General features: G+C 38.1%; 1 protein-coding gene across 2 annotated transcripts; it reads right to left on the reverse strand.

Annotated features, from left to right (window-relative positions):
- Positions 1–1,126: 1,126 nt before the first annotated feature.
- On the reverse strand, positions 1,127–16,075 carry DYNAP (dynactin associated protein). Of its 2 annotated transcripts, XM_061169940.1 has the most exons (3): positions 15,992–16,075; positions 5,171–5,335; positions 1,127–2,633 (listed from the first exon to the last, which is right to left on the reverse strand). In XM_061169940.1, exons 1-3 carry the CDS (start codon positions 16,070–16,072, stop codon positions 1,137–1,139), a joined length of 1,743 nt encoding a protein of 580 aa, XP_061025923.1. In that variant the 5' UTR covers positions 16,073–16,075; the 3' UTR covers positions 1,127–1,136. The 2 variants fall into 2 exon arrangements, 1 of the variants encoding a protein (XP_061025923.1); XR_009697375.1 differs by lacking the exons at positions 1,127–2,633; positions 15,992–16,075 and adding an exon at positions 8,033–8,183 and having other exon boundaries at positions 5,263–5,335.
- Positions 16,076–16,631: the final 556 nt, after the last annotated feature.

Genomic DNA, 16,631 nt, shown 5'->3' on the forward strand with positions numbered 1-16,631 from the left:
ATTGTGATAGTAAATGACGTAGCTGTGGTTACATTTTCTATTAACAGGTATTATTGTTTCTATTACCAGGTTATGGAGATTATAATTTCACTGAGGTCATGGTGTTGTGATAGAAAGTCATCTGAGTTGGTAGTATCTGTGTTGACTTTATTTTTACCTGGGGAGGTAGCAAAGGGGGTTGAAGATGATGCTTACATTATATCAGAAAACAGACTAGAGTCACTACCTGAGATGGAAGTAGCAATTACGGTAGTGTAAATTCATGGAATAGCAGAGAGTAGTGTCTGGCTATTCTGGTAAACTGATACCATAGGTTGATTTGAAATGAAAATGAATCAGACTTGAGTTCACAGTGTTGAATGATTTGTGCAGTTAGAGCTTCAGCTGAGGAGGAGAGTTTACCATTGTGAAACAGAAAGGGGTGAACTGGTATTATAATATAATAATATTGGATTCAGAAAAAGGAATGGTGGTCAGAGATTCAGTCAATATGAACCAGGTACTCATGGGCTCTGAGTGCAAATAAAATGGTAACTGCAATTGTGGTAATGCCTTCAGTAAGGGAAAACGCTTAGAGTTATGGTGACAGGGTAAGTTTAAAAGATGATGCTAAGAGTTGTGCTGGTGGGTTCAGAAAAAGAGGTGGCTATTGCCGTGGTGGTAGGTACGCCAAAGGTTGCAGAAGGGATACAGGTGGCTGATGGGATTGTAGCCTCATTTGTAGTGCTGGCCATTGTTGTGCTAGCTGGTTCAGCTGAAGTGGTGGCAACTGTGGCAGTCATACTCTCAGTAGAAGTGGTGGAAGCAGTTTTGTCTGTTGTGGTTGTAGCTTCAGTGGTAGTGCCAGCCGTTGTCATTGTAGTTGGTTGAGGTGTGGTGGTGGCCACTGCGGTAGTCGTAGTCTCAGTAGAAGGGGGAGAATCAGTGGTGTCTGTTGTGGTTGCAGCCTCAGTGGTAGTGCTGGCTGTTGTCGTGGTAGTTGGTTGAGGTGTGGTTGTGGCCACTGTGGTAGTCGTGGTCTCAGTAGAAGTGGGATAATCAGTTGTGTCTGGTGTGGTTGCAGCTTCAGTGGTAGTGCCAGCCATTGTCGTGGTAGTTGGTTGAGGTGTGGTGGTGGCCACTGTGGTAGTTGTAGTCTAAGTAGAAGTGGGATAATCAGTTGTGTCTGTTGTGGTTTCAGCCTCAGTGGTAGTGCTGGCCGTTGTTGTGGTAGTTGCTTGAGGTGTGGTGGTGGCCACTGTGGTAGTCGTAGGCTCAGTAGAAGGGGGAGAATCAGTTGTGTCTGTTGTGGTTGCAGCCTCAGTGGTAGTGCTGGCCGTTATTGTGGTAGTTGGTTGAGGTGTGGTCGTGGCCACTGTGGTAGTCGTGGTGTCAGTAGAAGTGGGATAATCAGTTGTGTCTGTTGTGGTTGCAGCTTCAGTGGTAGTGCCGGCTGTTCTCGTGGTAGTTGGTTGAGGTGTGGTGGTGGCCACTGTGGTAGTCGTAGTCGCAGTAGAAGGGGGAGAATCAGTTGTGTCTGTTGTGGTTGCAGCCTCAGTGGTAGTGAAGGCCGTTGTTGTGGTAGTTGGTTGAGGTGCGGTGGTGGCCACTGTGGTAGTCGTAGGCTCAGTAGAAGGGGGAGAATCAGTTGTGTCTGTTGTGGTTGCAGCCTCAGTGGTAGTGCCGGCCATCGTTGTGGTAGTTGGTTGAGGTGTGGTGGTGGCCACTGTGGTAGTCGTGGTCTCAGTAGAAGTGGGAGAATCAGTTGTGTCTGTTGTGGTTGCAGCCTCAGTGGTAGTGAAGGCCGTTGTCATGGTAGCTGGTTGAGGTGTGGTGGTGGCCACTGTGGTAGTCGTGGTCTCAGTAGAAGTGGGAGAATCAGTGGTGTCTGTTGTGGTTGCAGCCTCAGTGGTAGTGAAGGCTGTTGTCATGGTAGTTGGTTGAGGTGTGGTGGTGGCCACTGTGCTAGTCGTAGGCTCAGTAGAAGGGGGAGAATCAGTGGTGTCTGTTGTGGTTGCAGCCTCAGTGGTAGTGCTGGCCGTTGTCGTGGTAGTTGGTTGAGGTGTGGTGGTGGCCACTGTGGTAGTCGTGGTCTCAGTAGAAGTGGGAGAATCAGTGGTGTCTGTTGTGGTTTCAGCTTCAGTGGTAGTGCTGGCCGTTGTTGTGGTAGTTGGTTGAGGTGTGGTGGTGGCCACTGTGGTAGTCGTGGTCTCAGTAGAAGTGGTGGAAGCAGTGGTGGCTGTTTTGGTCGTATCCTCAGTGGTAGTGCTGGCTATATTTGTGATCGTGTTTTCAGTTGAAGTGGCAGCTGTTGCAATTGTGGTTTCTGTGGAATCAGTGGTTGGTATACTTGTAAGTTCTGTTGAAGTGTGCTCAGTGATAGTAGTCATGGTACTGGAAGTGGATATTGTGGTAGAATCTATTGTGCCAGTCGCAACTATAGTTTCGGAACTAGTAGTTGAGGTTGTTTCAGTTGTCAATGAGATTGCCCCCTGGTTTTGAGTAAGTTGTATAACAATGGGGGCATTATTATTTTTCCCATTATACAGCAGAGACACTATGAGTACTCCAATTGCCATTGTTATCACAGAAGCTAAGAGACAAGCCAGGAATATTTTCCACAGAGACCAGTCACTAAAGAAATTTCGTGTCACCTGGAAAGGATTTAAATATAATAACTGAAGTTGAAACCAAACGTTGCAAAAAAAAAGTCATTTATAATCTTTTTATATATAGATTACTTCAGTGGAAGAATGTATAAACATAAAAAATACCTTAATAGCCTGTAGTAATAAATATTGGCTCAAGTTTAATGTTTCATTTGGGAAAGGCTTGGTCTTTGTAATAGGAATAAAGGAACATCCACTGATGTGTCTGCTTTCTTTTCATATGTATTTAAAACTAAAAGAAATATTAAATGTCATCTTAGAAACCATTTATTCCTCCCACCATCAAAAGAAGTATCAACACATGTGTGTCTGACTGCTGCATACAGTGATTTGAGGGACCCAAAATATCACCTGATAAAATCTTCTCCCTTCGTTGGCCTATCAACTATCAGATTTGTGTCTGCTTTGTAGCCTTCCATTTTAAATGCATTAATTAATGGCTTATCAAATATTCTAGCTAGGTGTTCATACAGGTTAGTAATGGCAGCATGAAAATCAGAGTTGAATACATTTGTTGAAATCCAGCTTGTGCTGTCACCAGCTATTTTCACTGTGTAAGATGTTAACCTCTTTGATCTTATTTTTTCATCCATAAAAACCTATAAGATTAGAATAGGGATTAATGTCAGTAATATTACTTTGTAATATCTCTCTCTCTTATCTGTTATTGTAGAGGAAACATTGCATAGTATAAAACAGGTAAGCCTTGAGACAAGAGAGTCTTGAATTTGAATTCCATACCATTAATATTCTGAGCAAGTTTCTTAACTTGCCTAATTCTCAACTTGCTTTGTATCAAAAGTGGGGATAATAATATCTACCTCCAAATGTTATTGAGAAAATTAGAATAAGAAACATCCTTCAAATTAGATTTTTGCAGAAGGCAGGGCTTTATAGTAATTAAGGGCATAGCCATTGGAATCTAACAGATTTAGGTTTAAATTTTAAATCCACCTTTTACTAGATAGATGGTGGTATGTGGAAATTTGCCATGTCTTGCAAAGCCTCAATTCCCTTGCATGGATGATATCACCTATTTAATAAGGCTAAACAGTAAATAAGAAAACAGTATGAATAACGTTGTCCTAGCACTTTCTAAGTACTCAAAAAACATTTGATTTCACTAATTAGCTCATTCTTATCCATTTTCTTATGACTGAAAACAATCACTAAAGGAAACAAAGAGCACATATGTCTTTGGAGCATGTAGGGTAACTCTTCAATGTTCCAAAATAGTGGACACTGTCTCAGACAATAAACCACAATTTGGGTGTTGAGAGTGACACCCACTAGGCAATCAGAAGCAGTTCAAGGGCATTGGGTACCAAGGCTAAGGGAATTTGTGGCACCAACTAAGAGAGCCCAATGACTAATGGCACCTCCTGCCCCATGTCATCTAGGCCTTAGAAAGGAAGTCAAAGGGGGAGGAGAGGAAGGACGATACTCACACCTCAGAGGAAAATTACCCTCATTTTTTGTTTGAATTTTTAAAAAGAGGAGTAAGATGAATAAAAACTCATCTTAACCTAACCTGAGACCTGTGCTCAAGTGCTATTACTGCTACTATCTAGCTGTGTGAATTCTTACAAACAATCTAAACTTCCTAGACCACGATGTTTTCCATCTGTGGCTAAGTAAAGGCATCTAAAATAACTTTCAGCTCTCTGATTGGCCTGGTTTGTTTGAGATCATCAGAGATATATTCTCTAAATAATTCTATCAAAAGCCTTCTTCCTCAGTGTTTCTTGTCATTAAGAGTTTATCCTCTCTTCTTTAATCAAAGTCTTTCCAAACTGTCTCTATAGCAGGATTAATCAGAAGAGGGGTGTAGTCCAGAGCCAGAAGAATTGAACCAAACTGCCACGCATCATTAGCAATCAGTCAAAATCAAGTTTTCACCTGGAGTAGGGGGTGGAATGGAGGAAAGACTCAGAGATCAGATCTCAAGGTGAAGAAAACAGAATAATGAGAAACAGGGTAAAGAACACCGGAAATCTGCTTCTGGGCACCAAACCAAGGCAGGGCTAAATATTTTCTAACTCAAGGTTGAAAACACACGCGGTTAACAGAAGGCCCACAGTTAAGCTTAGAAGCAGGAAGGGAAGGAGAGTGAGCCAGATCACCCACAGACTAGGGCCCCAGAGCTTTAACACATGACTTCACCTTCCACTGAGCAAGGGTTACAATGTCATTTACTGTCAATGCATTTGCTGTCATCAGCTACTCAGTCCTCCAAAAAAAGGAACCCAAAACATTGCTTTTTTTTTGATGCTTATATATTTTCCCTAAACTTTATAGGTGTTTTTTCTTTCCATCAAGATCATTAGCTCCTTAAATTAAGAGCCCCATAAATCTACCTCTTCTGCATTCCCTCTCAGTGATTTGACATGTTCAAAGGATGCTGTAGATTTTCAAAAGAACAATGTTAATTGATTGAATGTTTTTTCTCTAATATTAGATCAAAAACACTTCCATGTGGATTACATCATAACCCAGAGAAACAGTGTCACCCCAGACATTACCTGACAACGTTGGGATTCTCTGTTTGGAAATTCTGAAAGTCCAAGGGTCCCTCTGTTGGTGCAGATGTCAGTTAAATTGGGACCAGCATCACCAGTTACATCAATTGATGTTGCAAACTTACAGGCTGAACTCTGAGCTTCATCGTTTCTAAGGTTCGGGAATGGCTGTGTACAGGAAAGAATGGGAGAAAAATAAGATGCTATTGTATTTTGTGCCTAAAGTAATACAATTTGGACAAATATAAATTAGATTGTGTCATATTATGGCTTATTTGATCAAATAAGATCATTTGAAACCTGACTGAGGAATAAATAAATACATTTATTATATTTCTTCTCAAAACAAGAAAATCTAATTAGGTCATCATAAGTTACATTTAATTATTTATATAATTATTGACATTCAAATTCAGGCATTATCTTTTACCTTCATCATATTTAAAGGATTTGTTAAATATCATTATGTGGTAAGCTGATGTAGAGAGATATATTAAAAAGTCCCATAACAGGATGTGGAGAAAAGGGAACACTCCTACTCTGCTGGTGGGAATGTAAATTGGTGCAGCCACTGTGGAAAACAGTACAGAGGATTCTCAAAAAACTAAAAATAGAATTATCATATGACCCAGCAATTCCACTCCTGGGAATATAACTGAAAAAAACAAAAACACTAATTCAAAGAGATACGTGCACCCCAATGTTCATAGCAGCATTATTTACAATTGCCAAGGTATGGAAGCAACCTAAATGTTCACCAACAGATGAATGGATAAAGAAGATGTGATATATATCTACAGTGGAATCTTACTCAGCCATAAAAAAGAATGAATTCTTGCCATTTGCAGCAACATGGATGGAGCTGGAGTGCATTATGCTAAGTGAAATAAGTCAGACAGAGAAAGACAAATACTGTAAAATAAAAAATACAACCAACTAGTGAATAAAACAGAAAAGAAGCAGACTCACAAATATAGAGAACAAACTATTGGTTACCAGTGGGGAGAGGAAAGGGGGAGGAGGATGGGGGGGGGGAAAGGGTTATTATGAGACTATATAAAATCATGTGTATGAAACTTCTAAAAATTGTAAAGCACTATAGAATTTAAAGAATCTTTTATTCAATAAAAAAATTACATACTTCTGTGTAATTCTACATGGCCATAAATTTGTGTGCTTCAGCTAGTATGGAATAATAAATTTCTTTCCAGAAAAAAATTTTTTTAATAAAATAGAATGTAAAAGTCCCAAAATGAAAATTCTAGAGACTTCAAGGCTTATAAAGAACAACACTTTGGGGTCTTATTCATAATGAGAAAATCAAATCTAAAGAGGTGAAGTGAGATTCTAGGTATAGTAAATTGCAATAGGACACTTCTCCCACTGCAATCAATTAATAAATAAATAAAATTGAAGGGCTTTCAAAGAAGTGAAAATCAGATTACTTAAAATTTAAAAGAAGAAAGAGCTTTTCCAAAGTGATCTAATAATCATAGACCATTTTATTTTCTGGGGGCATTCGCTGATTCTGAGTATGAGTTGAGGTTCTGACTAACAAAAGAGTCAGCAAAACTTTTGCTGTTCATGTGAGTCCAGCATAACAGACTGGAAAATAGGGGATCCCCAAACACAAGGCCTTTGTAATGTTCTGGAATAGCTCAGGAAGCTGGCAGTCAGGATGGAAAGGCAGAGTAAAGTCTTCAGCGGTATCATAGTGATTAGGAGATAAAATCCTGCTATCAGAAAGGGACTTAACACAAACATAAGACTGGTTTCCCCCTAAGGACATTTGCCATACTTTGAGGCTGCCTGGCATAGGAAGTTAAAGAGCTGACCTTGAAATCTCTGAAGGTCAATCTCTGAAGAATATACATACAAACATTATGAACAAAATAATAGTAAATTAAATCCAAAAATATATCAAAATGGTAAAAACTCAGAACCAAGTGAGGTCTACCCAACTACCTAAACTAACTTAGAATGAAAGTTAGTTTAACATTCAAAACAGCTAATATAATTCACCACATTAACAGAAATAAAGGAGAAATATATATGTGAATATATCAAAAAAATGCAGAAAGAGTTCTGGCAAAATTCAACAACAATTTGTGATAAAATTTCTGAGCAAACTAGTAATAGAAGAGATTTTCCATAATCTGATAAAGGATAGCTCCGTAAAACCTAAGCTAACATCACAATTAATGGTGAAATATTTCATGCTTCCCCCCTGAATTTGGGAACAACACAAAATGTTCACTTTCACCACTTCCATTCAACATTACATTGGAGGTCGTAGCCAGTGCATTGTTAGGAAAACAAAAATAAAGTTATAAAATATGAAAATAAAAAATGACATGATTGGGTTTATAGAAAATCCAAAAGAGGGTCCAAGATGGCGGAGAAGAGGGACGTGCTCTCACTCCCTCTTGCGAGAACACCAGAATCAAAACTAACTGCTGAACAATCATCGACAGGAAGACACTGGAACTCACCAAAAAAGATACCCCACATCCAAAGACAAAGGAGAAGCAACAGTGAGACGGTAGGAGGGGTGCAATCACAATAAAATCAAATCCCATACTGCTGGGTGGGTGACTCACAAACTGGAGAACACTTATCACAGAAGTCCACCCACTGGATTGAAGGCTTTGAGCCCCATGTCAGGCTTCCAAAACTGGGGGTCCAGCAACGGGAGGAGGAATTCCTAGAGAATCAGACATTGAAGGCTAGCGGGATTTGATTGCAGGACTTCGACAGGACTGGGGGAAAAAGAGACTCCACTCTTGGAGGGCACATACAAAGTAGTGTGCGCATCAGGACCCAGGGGAAGGAGCAGTGACCCCATAGAGACTGAACCAGACCTACCTGCTAGTGTTGGAGGATGTCCTGCAGAGGCAGGGGGTGGCTCTGTCTCACCGTGAGGACAAGAACACTGGCAGCAGAAGTTACGGGAAGTATTCCTTGCCGTGAGCCCTCCCAGACTCCGCCATTAGCCGCACCAAAGAGCCCGGGTAGGCTCCCGTGTTGGGCCTCCTCAGGCCAAACCACCAACAGGGAGGGGACCCAGCCCCACGCATCAGCAGTCAAGTGGATTAAAGTTTTACGGAGCTCTGCCGACCAGAGCAACAGTCAGCTCTACCCACCACCAGTCCCTCCCATCAGGAAACTTGCACAAGCCTCTTAGATAACCTCATCCCCCAGAGAGCAGACAGCAGAAGCAAGAAGAACTACAATCCTGCAGCCTGTGGAACAAAAACCACATTCACAGAAAGATAGACAAGATGAAAAGGCAGAGGGCTATGTACCAGATGAAGGAACAAGATAAAACCCCAGAAAAACAACTAAATGATGTGGAGATAGGCAATCTTCCAGAAAAAGAATTCAGAATAATGATAGTGAAGATGACCCAGGACCTTGGAAAATGAATGGAGGCAAAGATCGAGAACATGCAAGAAATGTTTAACAAAGATCTACAAGAATTAAACAACAAACAAACAGAGTTGAACAATACAATAACTGAAACGAAAAATACATTAGAAGGAATCAATAGCAGAATAACTGAGGCAGAAAAACGGATAAGTGATCTGGAAGACAGAATGGTGTAATTCACTGCTGTGGAACATAATAAAGAAAAAAGAATGAAAATGAAGACAGCCTAAGAGACCTCTGGGACAACATTAAATGCAACAACATTCACATTATAGGGGTCCCAGAAGGAGAAGAGAGAGAGAAAGGACCCGAAAAAATATTTAAAGAGATTATAGTCGAAAACTTCCCTAACATGGGGAAGGAAATAGCCACCCAAGTCCAGGAAGCGCAGAGAGTCCCATACAGGATAAACCCAAGGAGAAACACACTGAGACACATAGTAATCAAATTGGCAAAAATTAAAGACAAAGAAAAATTACTGAAAGCAGCAAGGGAAAAACGACAAATAGCATACAAGGAAACTCCCAGAAGGTTAAGAGCTGATTTCTCAGCAGAAACTCTACAAGCCAGAAGGGAGTGGCAAGATGTAATTAAAATGATGAAAAGGAAGAACCTACAACCAAGATTACTCTACCCAGTAAGGATCTCATTCAGATTCGATGGAGAAATCAAAAGCTTTGCAGACAAGCAAAAGCTAAGAGAATTCAGCACCACCAAACCAGCTCTACCACAAATGCTAAAGGAACTTCTCTAAGTGGGAAACACAAGAGAAGAAAAGGACCTACAAAAACAAACCCAAAACAATTAAGAAAATGGTCATAGGAACATACATATCAATAATTACCTTAAACGTGAATGGATTACATGCTCCAACCAAAAGACACAGGCTTGCTGAATGGATACAAAAACAAGACGCATATATATGCTGTCTACAAGAGACCCAATTCAGACCTAGGGACACACACAGACTGAAAGTGAGGGGATGGAAAAAAGATATTCCATGCAAATGGAAATCGAAAGAAAGCTGGAGTAGCAATACTCATATCAGATAAAATAGACTTTAAAATAAAGAATGTTACAAGAGACAAGCAAGGACACTACATAATGATCAAGCGATCAATCCAAGAAGAAGATATAACAATTATAAATATATATACACACAACATAGGAGCACCTCAATACGTAAGGCAACTGCTAACAGCTATAAAAAAGGAAAACAACAGTAACACAATAATGGTGGGGGATTTAACACCTCACTTACACCAATGGACAGATCATCCAAAATGAAAAATAATAAGGAAACCCAAGCTTTAAATGACACAATAGACCAGATAGATTTAATTGATATTTATAGGACATTCCATCCAAAAACAGCAGATTACACATTCTTCTCAAGTGTGCACGGAACATTCTCCAGGATAGATCACATCTTGGGTCACAAATCAAGCCTCAGGAAATTTCAGAAAGTTGAAATCATATCCAGCATCTTTCTGACCACAATGCTATGAGATTAGAAATGAATTACAGGGAAAAAAACGTAAAAAACACAAACATATGGAGACTAAACAATATGTTACTAAATAACCAAGAGATCACTGAAGAAATCAAAGAGGAAATAAAAAAATACCTAGAGACAAATGACAATGAAAGCAAGACAATCCAAAACGTATGGGATGCAGCAAAAGCAGTTCTAAGAGGAAAGTTTATAGCTATACAACCCTACCTCAAGAAACAAGAAAAATCTCAAATAAACAATCCAACCTTACACCTAAAGGAACTAGAGAAAGAAGGACAAACAAAACCCAAAGTTAGCAGAAGGAAAGAAATCATAAAGATCAGAGCAGAAATAAATGAAATAGAAACAAAGAAAACAATAGCAAAGATCAATAAAACTAAAAGCTGCTTCTTTGAGAAGATAAACAAAATTGATAAACCATTAGCCAGACTCATCAAGAAAAAGAGAGAGAGGACTCAAATCAATAAAATTAGAAATGAAAAAGGAGAAGTTACAACAGACACTGCAGAAATACAAAGCATCCTAAGAGACTATACTACAAGCAACTCTATGCCAATAAAATGGACAACCTGGAAGAAATGGACAAATTCTTACCCAGGTATAACCTACCAAGACTGAACCAGGAAGAAATAGAAAATATGAACAGACCAATCACAAGTAATGAAATTGAAACTGTGATTAACATCTTCCAACAAACCAAAGTCCAGGACCAGATGGCTTCACAGGTGAATTCTATAAAACATGTAGAGAAGAGCTAACACCCATCCTTCTCAAACTCTTCAAAAAAATTGCAGAGGGGGGAATACTCCCAAACTCATTGTATGAGGCCACCATCACCCTGATACCAAAACCAGACAAAGACAGTACAAAAAAAGAAAATTACACACCAATATCACTGATGAATATAGATGCAAAAGTCCCCAACAAAGTACTAGCAAACAGAATCCAACAACACATTAACAGGATCATACACAATGATCAAGTGAGATTTATCCTAGGGATGCAAGGATTCTTCAATATACACAAATCAATCAATGTGATAACACCATATTAACACATTGAAGAAGAAAAACCATATGATCATCTCAATAGATGCAGAAAAAGCTTTTGACAAAATTCAATACCCATTTATGCAAAAAACTCTCAAGAACGAGGGCATACAGCGAACCTACCTCAACATTATAAAGGCCATATATGACAAACCCACAGCAAACATCATTCTCAATGGTGAAAAACTGAAAGCATTTCCTCTAAGATCAGGAACAAGACAAGGATGTCCACTCTCACCACTATTATTCAACATAGTTTTGGAAGTCCTAGCCATGGCAATCAGAGAAAAAGAAATAAAAGGAATACAAATTGTAAAAGAAAAAGTAAAACTGTCACTGCTTGCAGATGACATGATATTATACATAGGGAATCCTAAAGAGGCCACCAGAAAACTACTAGAGCTAATCAATGAATTTGGTAAACTTGCAGGATACAAAATTAATGCACAGAAATCTCTTGCATTCCTATACACTAATGATGAAAACTCTGAAAGAGAAATTAAGGAAACACTCCCATTAACCATTGCAACAAAAAGAATAAAATACCTAGGAATAAACCTACCTAGGGAGACAAAAGGTCTGTATGCAGAAAACTATAAGACACTGATGAAAGAAATTAAAGATGATACCAACAGATGGAGAGATATACCATGTTCTTGGATTGGAAGAATCAACACTGTGAAAATGACTATACTACCCAAAGCAATCTACAGATTCAATGCAATCCCTATCAAATTACCAATGGCAGTTTATACGGAACTAGAACAAAAAATCTTAAAATTTGTATGGAGATACAAAAGACCCCGAATAGCCAAAGCAGTCTTGAGGGGAAAAAACGGACCTGGAGGAATCAGACTCCCTGACTTCAGACTATACTACAAAGCTACAGTAATCAAGACAATATGGTACTGGCACAGAAACAGAAACATAGATCAATGGAACAAGATAGAAAGCGGAGAGATAAACGCATGCACCTATGGTCAACTAATCTATGACAAAGGAGGCAAGGACATATTATGGAGAAAAGACAGCCTCTTCAATAAGTGGTGCTGGAAAAACTGGACAGCTACATGTAAAAGAATGAAATTAGAATACTCCCTAACACCATACACAAAAATAAACTCAAACTGGATTAGAGACCTAACTGTAAGACCGGACAATATAAAACTCTTGGAGGAAAACATAGGAAGAACACTCTTTTGACATAAATCACAGCAAGATCTGTTTTGACCCACCTCCTAGAGTAATGGAAATAAAAACAAAACTAAACAAATGGGACCTAATGAAATTTCAAAGCTTTTGCACAGCAAAGGAAACCATAAACGAGACTAAAAGACAACCCTCAGAATGGGAGAAAATATTTGCATACGAATCAACGGACAAAGGATTAATCTCCAAAATATATAAACAGCTCATTCAGCTCAATATTAAAGAAACAAACAACCCAATCCAAAAATGGGCAGAAGACCTAAATAGACATTTCTCCAAAGAAGACATACAGATGGCCAAGAAGCACACGAAAAGCTGCTCAACATCACTAATTATTAGAGAAATGCAAATCAAAACTACAATGAGGTATCACCTCACACCAGTTAGAATGGGCATCATCAGAAAATCTACAAACAACAAATGTTGGCGAGGGTGTGGAGAAAAAGGAAACCTCTTGCACTGTTGGTGGGAATGTAAATCGATACAGCCACTATGGAGAACAATATGGAGGTTCCTTAAAAAACTAAAACTAGAATTACCATATGATCCAGCAATCCCACTACTAGGCATATACCCTGAGAAAACCATAATTCAAAAAGACACATGTACCCCAATGTTCACTGCAGCACTATTTACAATAGCCAGGTCATGGAAGAACCTAAATGCCCATCAACAGACGAATGGATAAAGAAGATGTGGTACATATATACAATGGAATATTACTCAGCCATAAAAAGGAACGAAATTGAGTCATTTGTTGAGACGTGGATGGATCTAGAGACTGTCATACAGAGTGAAGTAAGTCAGAAAGAGAAAAACAAATATCGTATATTAACACATGTATGTGGAACCTAGAAAAATGGTACAGATGAACCAGATTGCAGGCCAGAAGTTGAGACACAGATGTAGAGAACAAACGTATGGACACCAAGGGGGGAAAACCGCGGTGGGGTGGGGATGGTGGTGTGCATATTACATTATTCTTTTTTTGTTTTTTAAAGGAAGATTTATTTATTTATTTATTAATTTATTTATTTTTGGCTGTGTTGTGTCTTCGTTTCTGTGCCAGGGCTTTCTCCAGTTGTGGCAAGCAGGGGCCACTCTTCATCGTGGTGTGCGGGCCTCTCACTATCGTGGCCTCTCTTGTTGCGGAGCACAGGCTCCAGACGCGCAGGCTCAGTAGTTGTGGCTCACGGGCCTAGTTGCTCCGCGGCATGTGGGATCCTCCCAGACCAGGGCTCGAACCCGTGTCCCCCGCATTAGCATGCAGATTCCCAACCACTGCGCCACCAGGGAAGCCCAATTACATTATTCTTGAAGTCTTTTAAATACATGTTGAATTTTTTAAAGTAAATGAATGAAAAGGATGGGTTCAAATAAGAAAGGTTTTGGTGGTTAGGTTTTTCTTGAAGTCAGTCTAAGACATTTCCTCAACAGCACCATCTATAACATTTTATAAACTTACTATGTTAAAATATATTAGCTCTATTTATTTGGATAAATGTTATTTTCTAACAATAGAAGATTATTTCTTCAACTAAAAAAAAAAAAGAGAGAGAGAGAGAGAAATAACTCCAGATACAGTTTTAAGAAAAAGATAGAGAGCAATGTGTGTTATATTCTTACGGGAGTATAAATTGTTATGTATAAATTTGTTATAGCTCAAAAACATTATAGAATTATCTAATTTTTACTCATAGGACAGCAAGAGCATTATTTAAATGTACTCTCTCAATTACATTGATTAAATAACCAATCCTAAATGGTTATTAAAAATGCTATTGACATTGTTGGCTCAATCTCGAATTTCTATTAAAACAATCAAGCTACATATGTGTGCAGACGTTGGCCATTGAGCAACTATAACTAAGAATAAAAGGGAGTATAATTATGATTAAATATAGTCAAGAAGGAATACACTCAGGCAAAAAAAATTAGTCAAGTTCTGTTTTTCTAAAGGTGTAATATCACGCCAAAGAAGTAAAGAGAATGGTTATGCAGTGATACCAAATAAAAGAAGATATGATACACACAAGCACTTTAAGAATTTCCATCTGTTTTTAAATAGGTAGCTTTGAGAAAATTACACATATTTATATTTTATAAAAGCTTTGTGTTTCTTTGTATTATTACTATCGTTATTCTTCAGCTATCCAGTTTGTTTATGGCTGATGAACTTGAATATTTTTCTGAACTTTTGTAATTAAATGAAAATTCACTGGCAAGACCAATTTACCAGAATTTAAAATATTTAAGAGAAGAAAGATGGTGAGTGATTGCACTGAGAGCAGAGTAGTCTCTAAAGTTAAAATTTTGAGAAGTTGGGGGGCTATGAATTATAGTTAATTAGCTCTTGGTAGAAGCCAATAATCTCTATTACATACACCCAATATGCATTAGCTATGTTCATAGAATAAAATTTTAAATTCTATGCTCATAACTTAAGAGATTACCATTTCATGTTTCCTAAGAGGGAAAAACAAACTCCTAAATTTCTCTATTTTATGTAGACTTCAACTGCTACTATAATCCACTGGAGAAAATGGCCATCAATTAAAAAAAAATTTCTCTACCATTATGTCCAAATATCCAGATGTAAAGTGAGATAGTCAGTGATGAAGATACATGCCCTTTATTTGAAAACTCTCATTATTATCTAGGGAAATCTTCAAGATGAATAATTCCTTAGTAAAGGGACCTTTTTATCTGAGTATCTTGACACTGTGAAGACCTAATGACATAGTTGCAAGGCTAGAAGAACCATGAAGAACATCTTTAGGGGAAAGGAGTGCTGGTCTAGAATCAAGAGAACAATTTCTCTGCCTTGTACCTTCCTTGTTAGTGCAGGGGGACAAAAATATTTTTCCTCACAGAATGTAACTGTCCATTCAAACTTATACTGATTTCATTCAACACATTTCCACATGTTTCCAGTATCAAGGGCTCTAGTCAGAGGCAAAGTTACATAAAAGGCAATCCCAAAACACACAGTACTAAATTATTTCTTCTAAAAACATAAGCAATAGTCAAATAATATTGTATATAATTGAACTCTAATATTCCCTTGAATACAATTCTTTATTAAAAAAGAAACTCATATGTAGTTAAGTAGAGGCTAATCTAAAGGACTTGTTAGATAATTTGCTTCCTAGGCATAGAATTCACTTACAAGATTATGTTCTCACTTTCAAAAATGTATGAAATCTTTGAGTTCTGACAAATCTACACATTACACTAAAATCCAGGCAATTACCACAAAAATCTATATATCACATTTTAACAACATAAATTGTTAATGCAATCAACCACAGATTTGTCATCTTATACTCTAGTTATGATAACTGTAGGGAATTATTTGAACAGTTTATTAAATTATTACTCCCCAAATTGCTAATATCTTAGATTAGTGAGTATTAAAATAAATTTCTTAATAATGCATATACTGATATACAGAAAAACATACAAGTTTTCTAATTAACAAGTAGTAATAGAATAGCTAAAAATTGTCTTTCATGTAGAATTCTGATTAAGAATTGCTTTTTGGGAAGAACCATGTTGTAATAAAAAAAAATCAGAGTCGTATTATTATTGAAAACAAGACTCTGAACTATCAGAACATACCACGGTGGTGCCACCAATACTCATCGGCTGGTTTCCAGAGTGTTCAGTATTCACTACGTATTTCCCACATTTTCTGTCCATTCTTGAAGCACAAGCTTAACTCCAGAAATATTTTTCAGCCTGTGCATTGCTCTTTATACCTGCAACCTTGAGAGATAATTGAGTTGATTAATATCCACTATGAGACATCACTGCTAGTGTGGATTAGACTAAATAATAATTATTCTTTATGTGGGATCCACCTTAGAGGAAGAAGTGGGTGTTAAGAAACTACATGAGGATACAAGAAAACCAATCCAACCTCTGTGATGACACCCTCAATACTATGCCACCAGGCAGCTTCCTGGTAGAATGAAACTGCAATTATACAATTCTTCCTTCTCTCTCCTATCACATCATTTCACAGAACTCTTCCTTCTGACTTCAGGAACAGCCCAAGATAGAATTCTGAAATAAGTGAATGTTGCTGTTGCTTCTTTTCCAAACAGACAGGAACATCTTTCCGCTCTTACTGGCAACAACCTTTAGGCACTCATGACCCTCTGCTCATCAAGTCTTGACCTTCTTGGGTTCCTCCCCACCTTTAAAACTTTTCCAATCTATTCTCTTTCTCTGCTTCTAGAAAATGTTAATCTAACTT

The sequence above is a fragment of the Eubalaena glacialis genome, chromosome 15 (genome assembly GCF_028564815.1).
Source record: "Eubalaena glacialis isolate mEubGla1 chromosome 15, mEubGla1.1.hap2.+ XY, whole genome shotgun sequence".
NCBI classification, from domain to species: domain Eukaryota; kingdom Metazoa; phylum Chordata; class Mammalia; order Artiodactyla; family Balaenidae; genus Eubalaena; species Eubalaena glacialis.

Coding starts and splice junctions, on each gene's coding strand:
- DYNAP (XM_061169940.1), bottom strand. CDS start 16,072: ATGGACAGAAAATGTGGGAAATACGTAGTGAATACTGAACACTCTGGA. Junction 5,336..15,991: donor GTATTGGTGGCACCACCGTG/GTATGTTCTGAT, acceptor TCCTGTACACAG/CCATTCCCGAACCTTAGAAA. Junction 2,634..5,170: donor GAGAATCCCAACGTTGTCAG/GTAATGTCTGGG, acceptor AATCCTTTCCAG/GTGACACGAAATTTCTTTAG.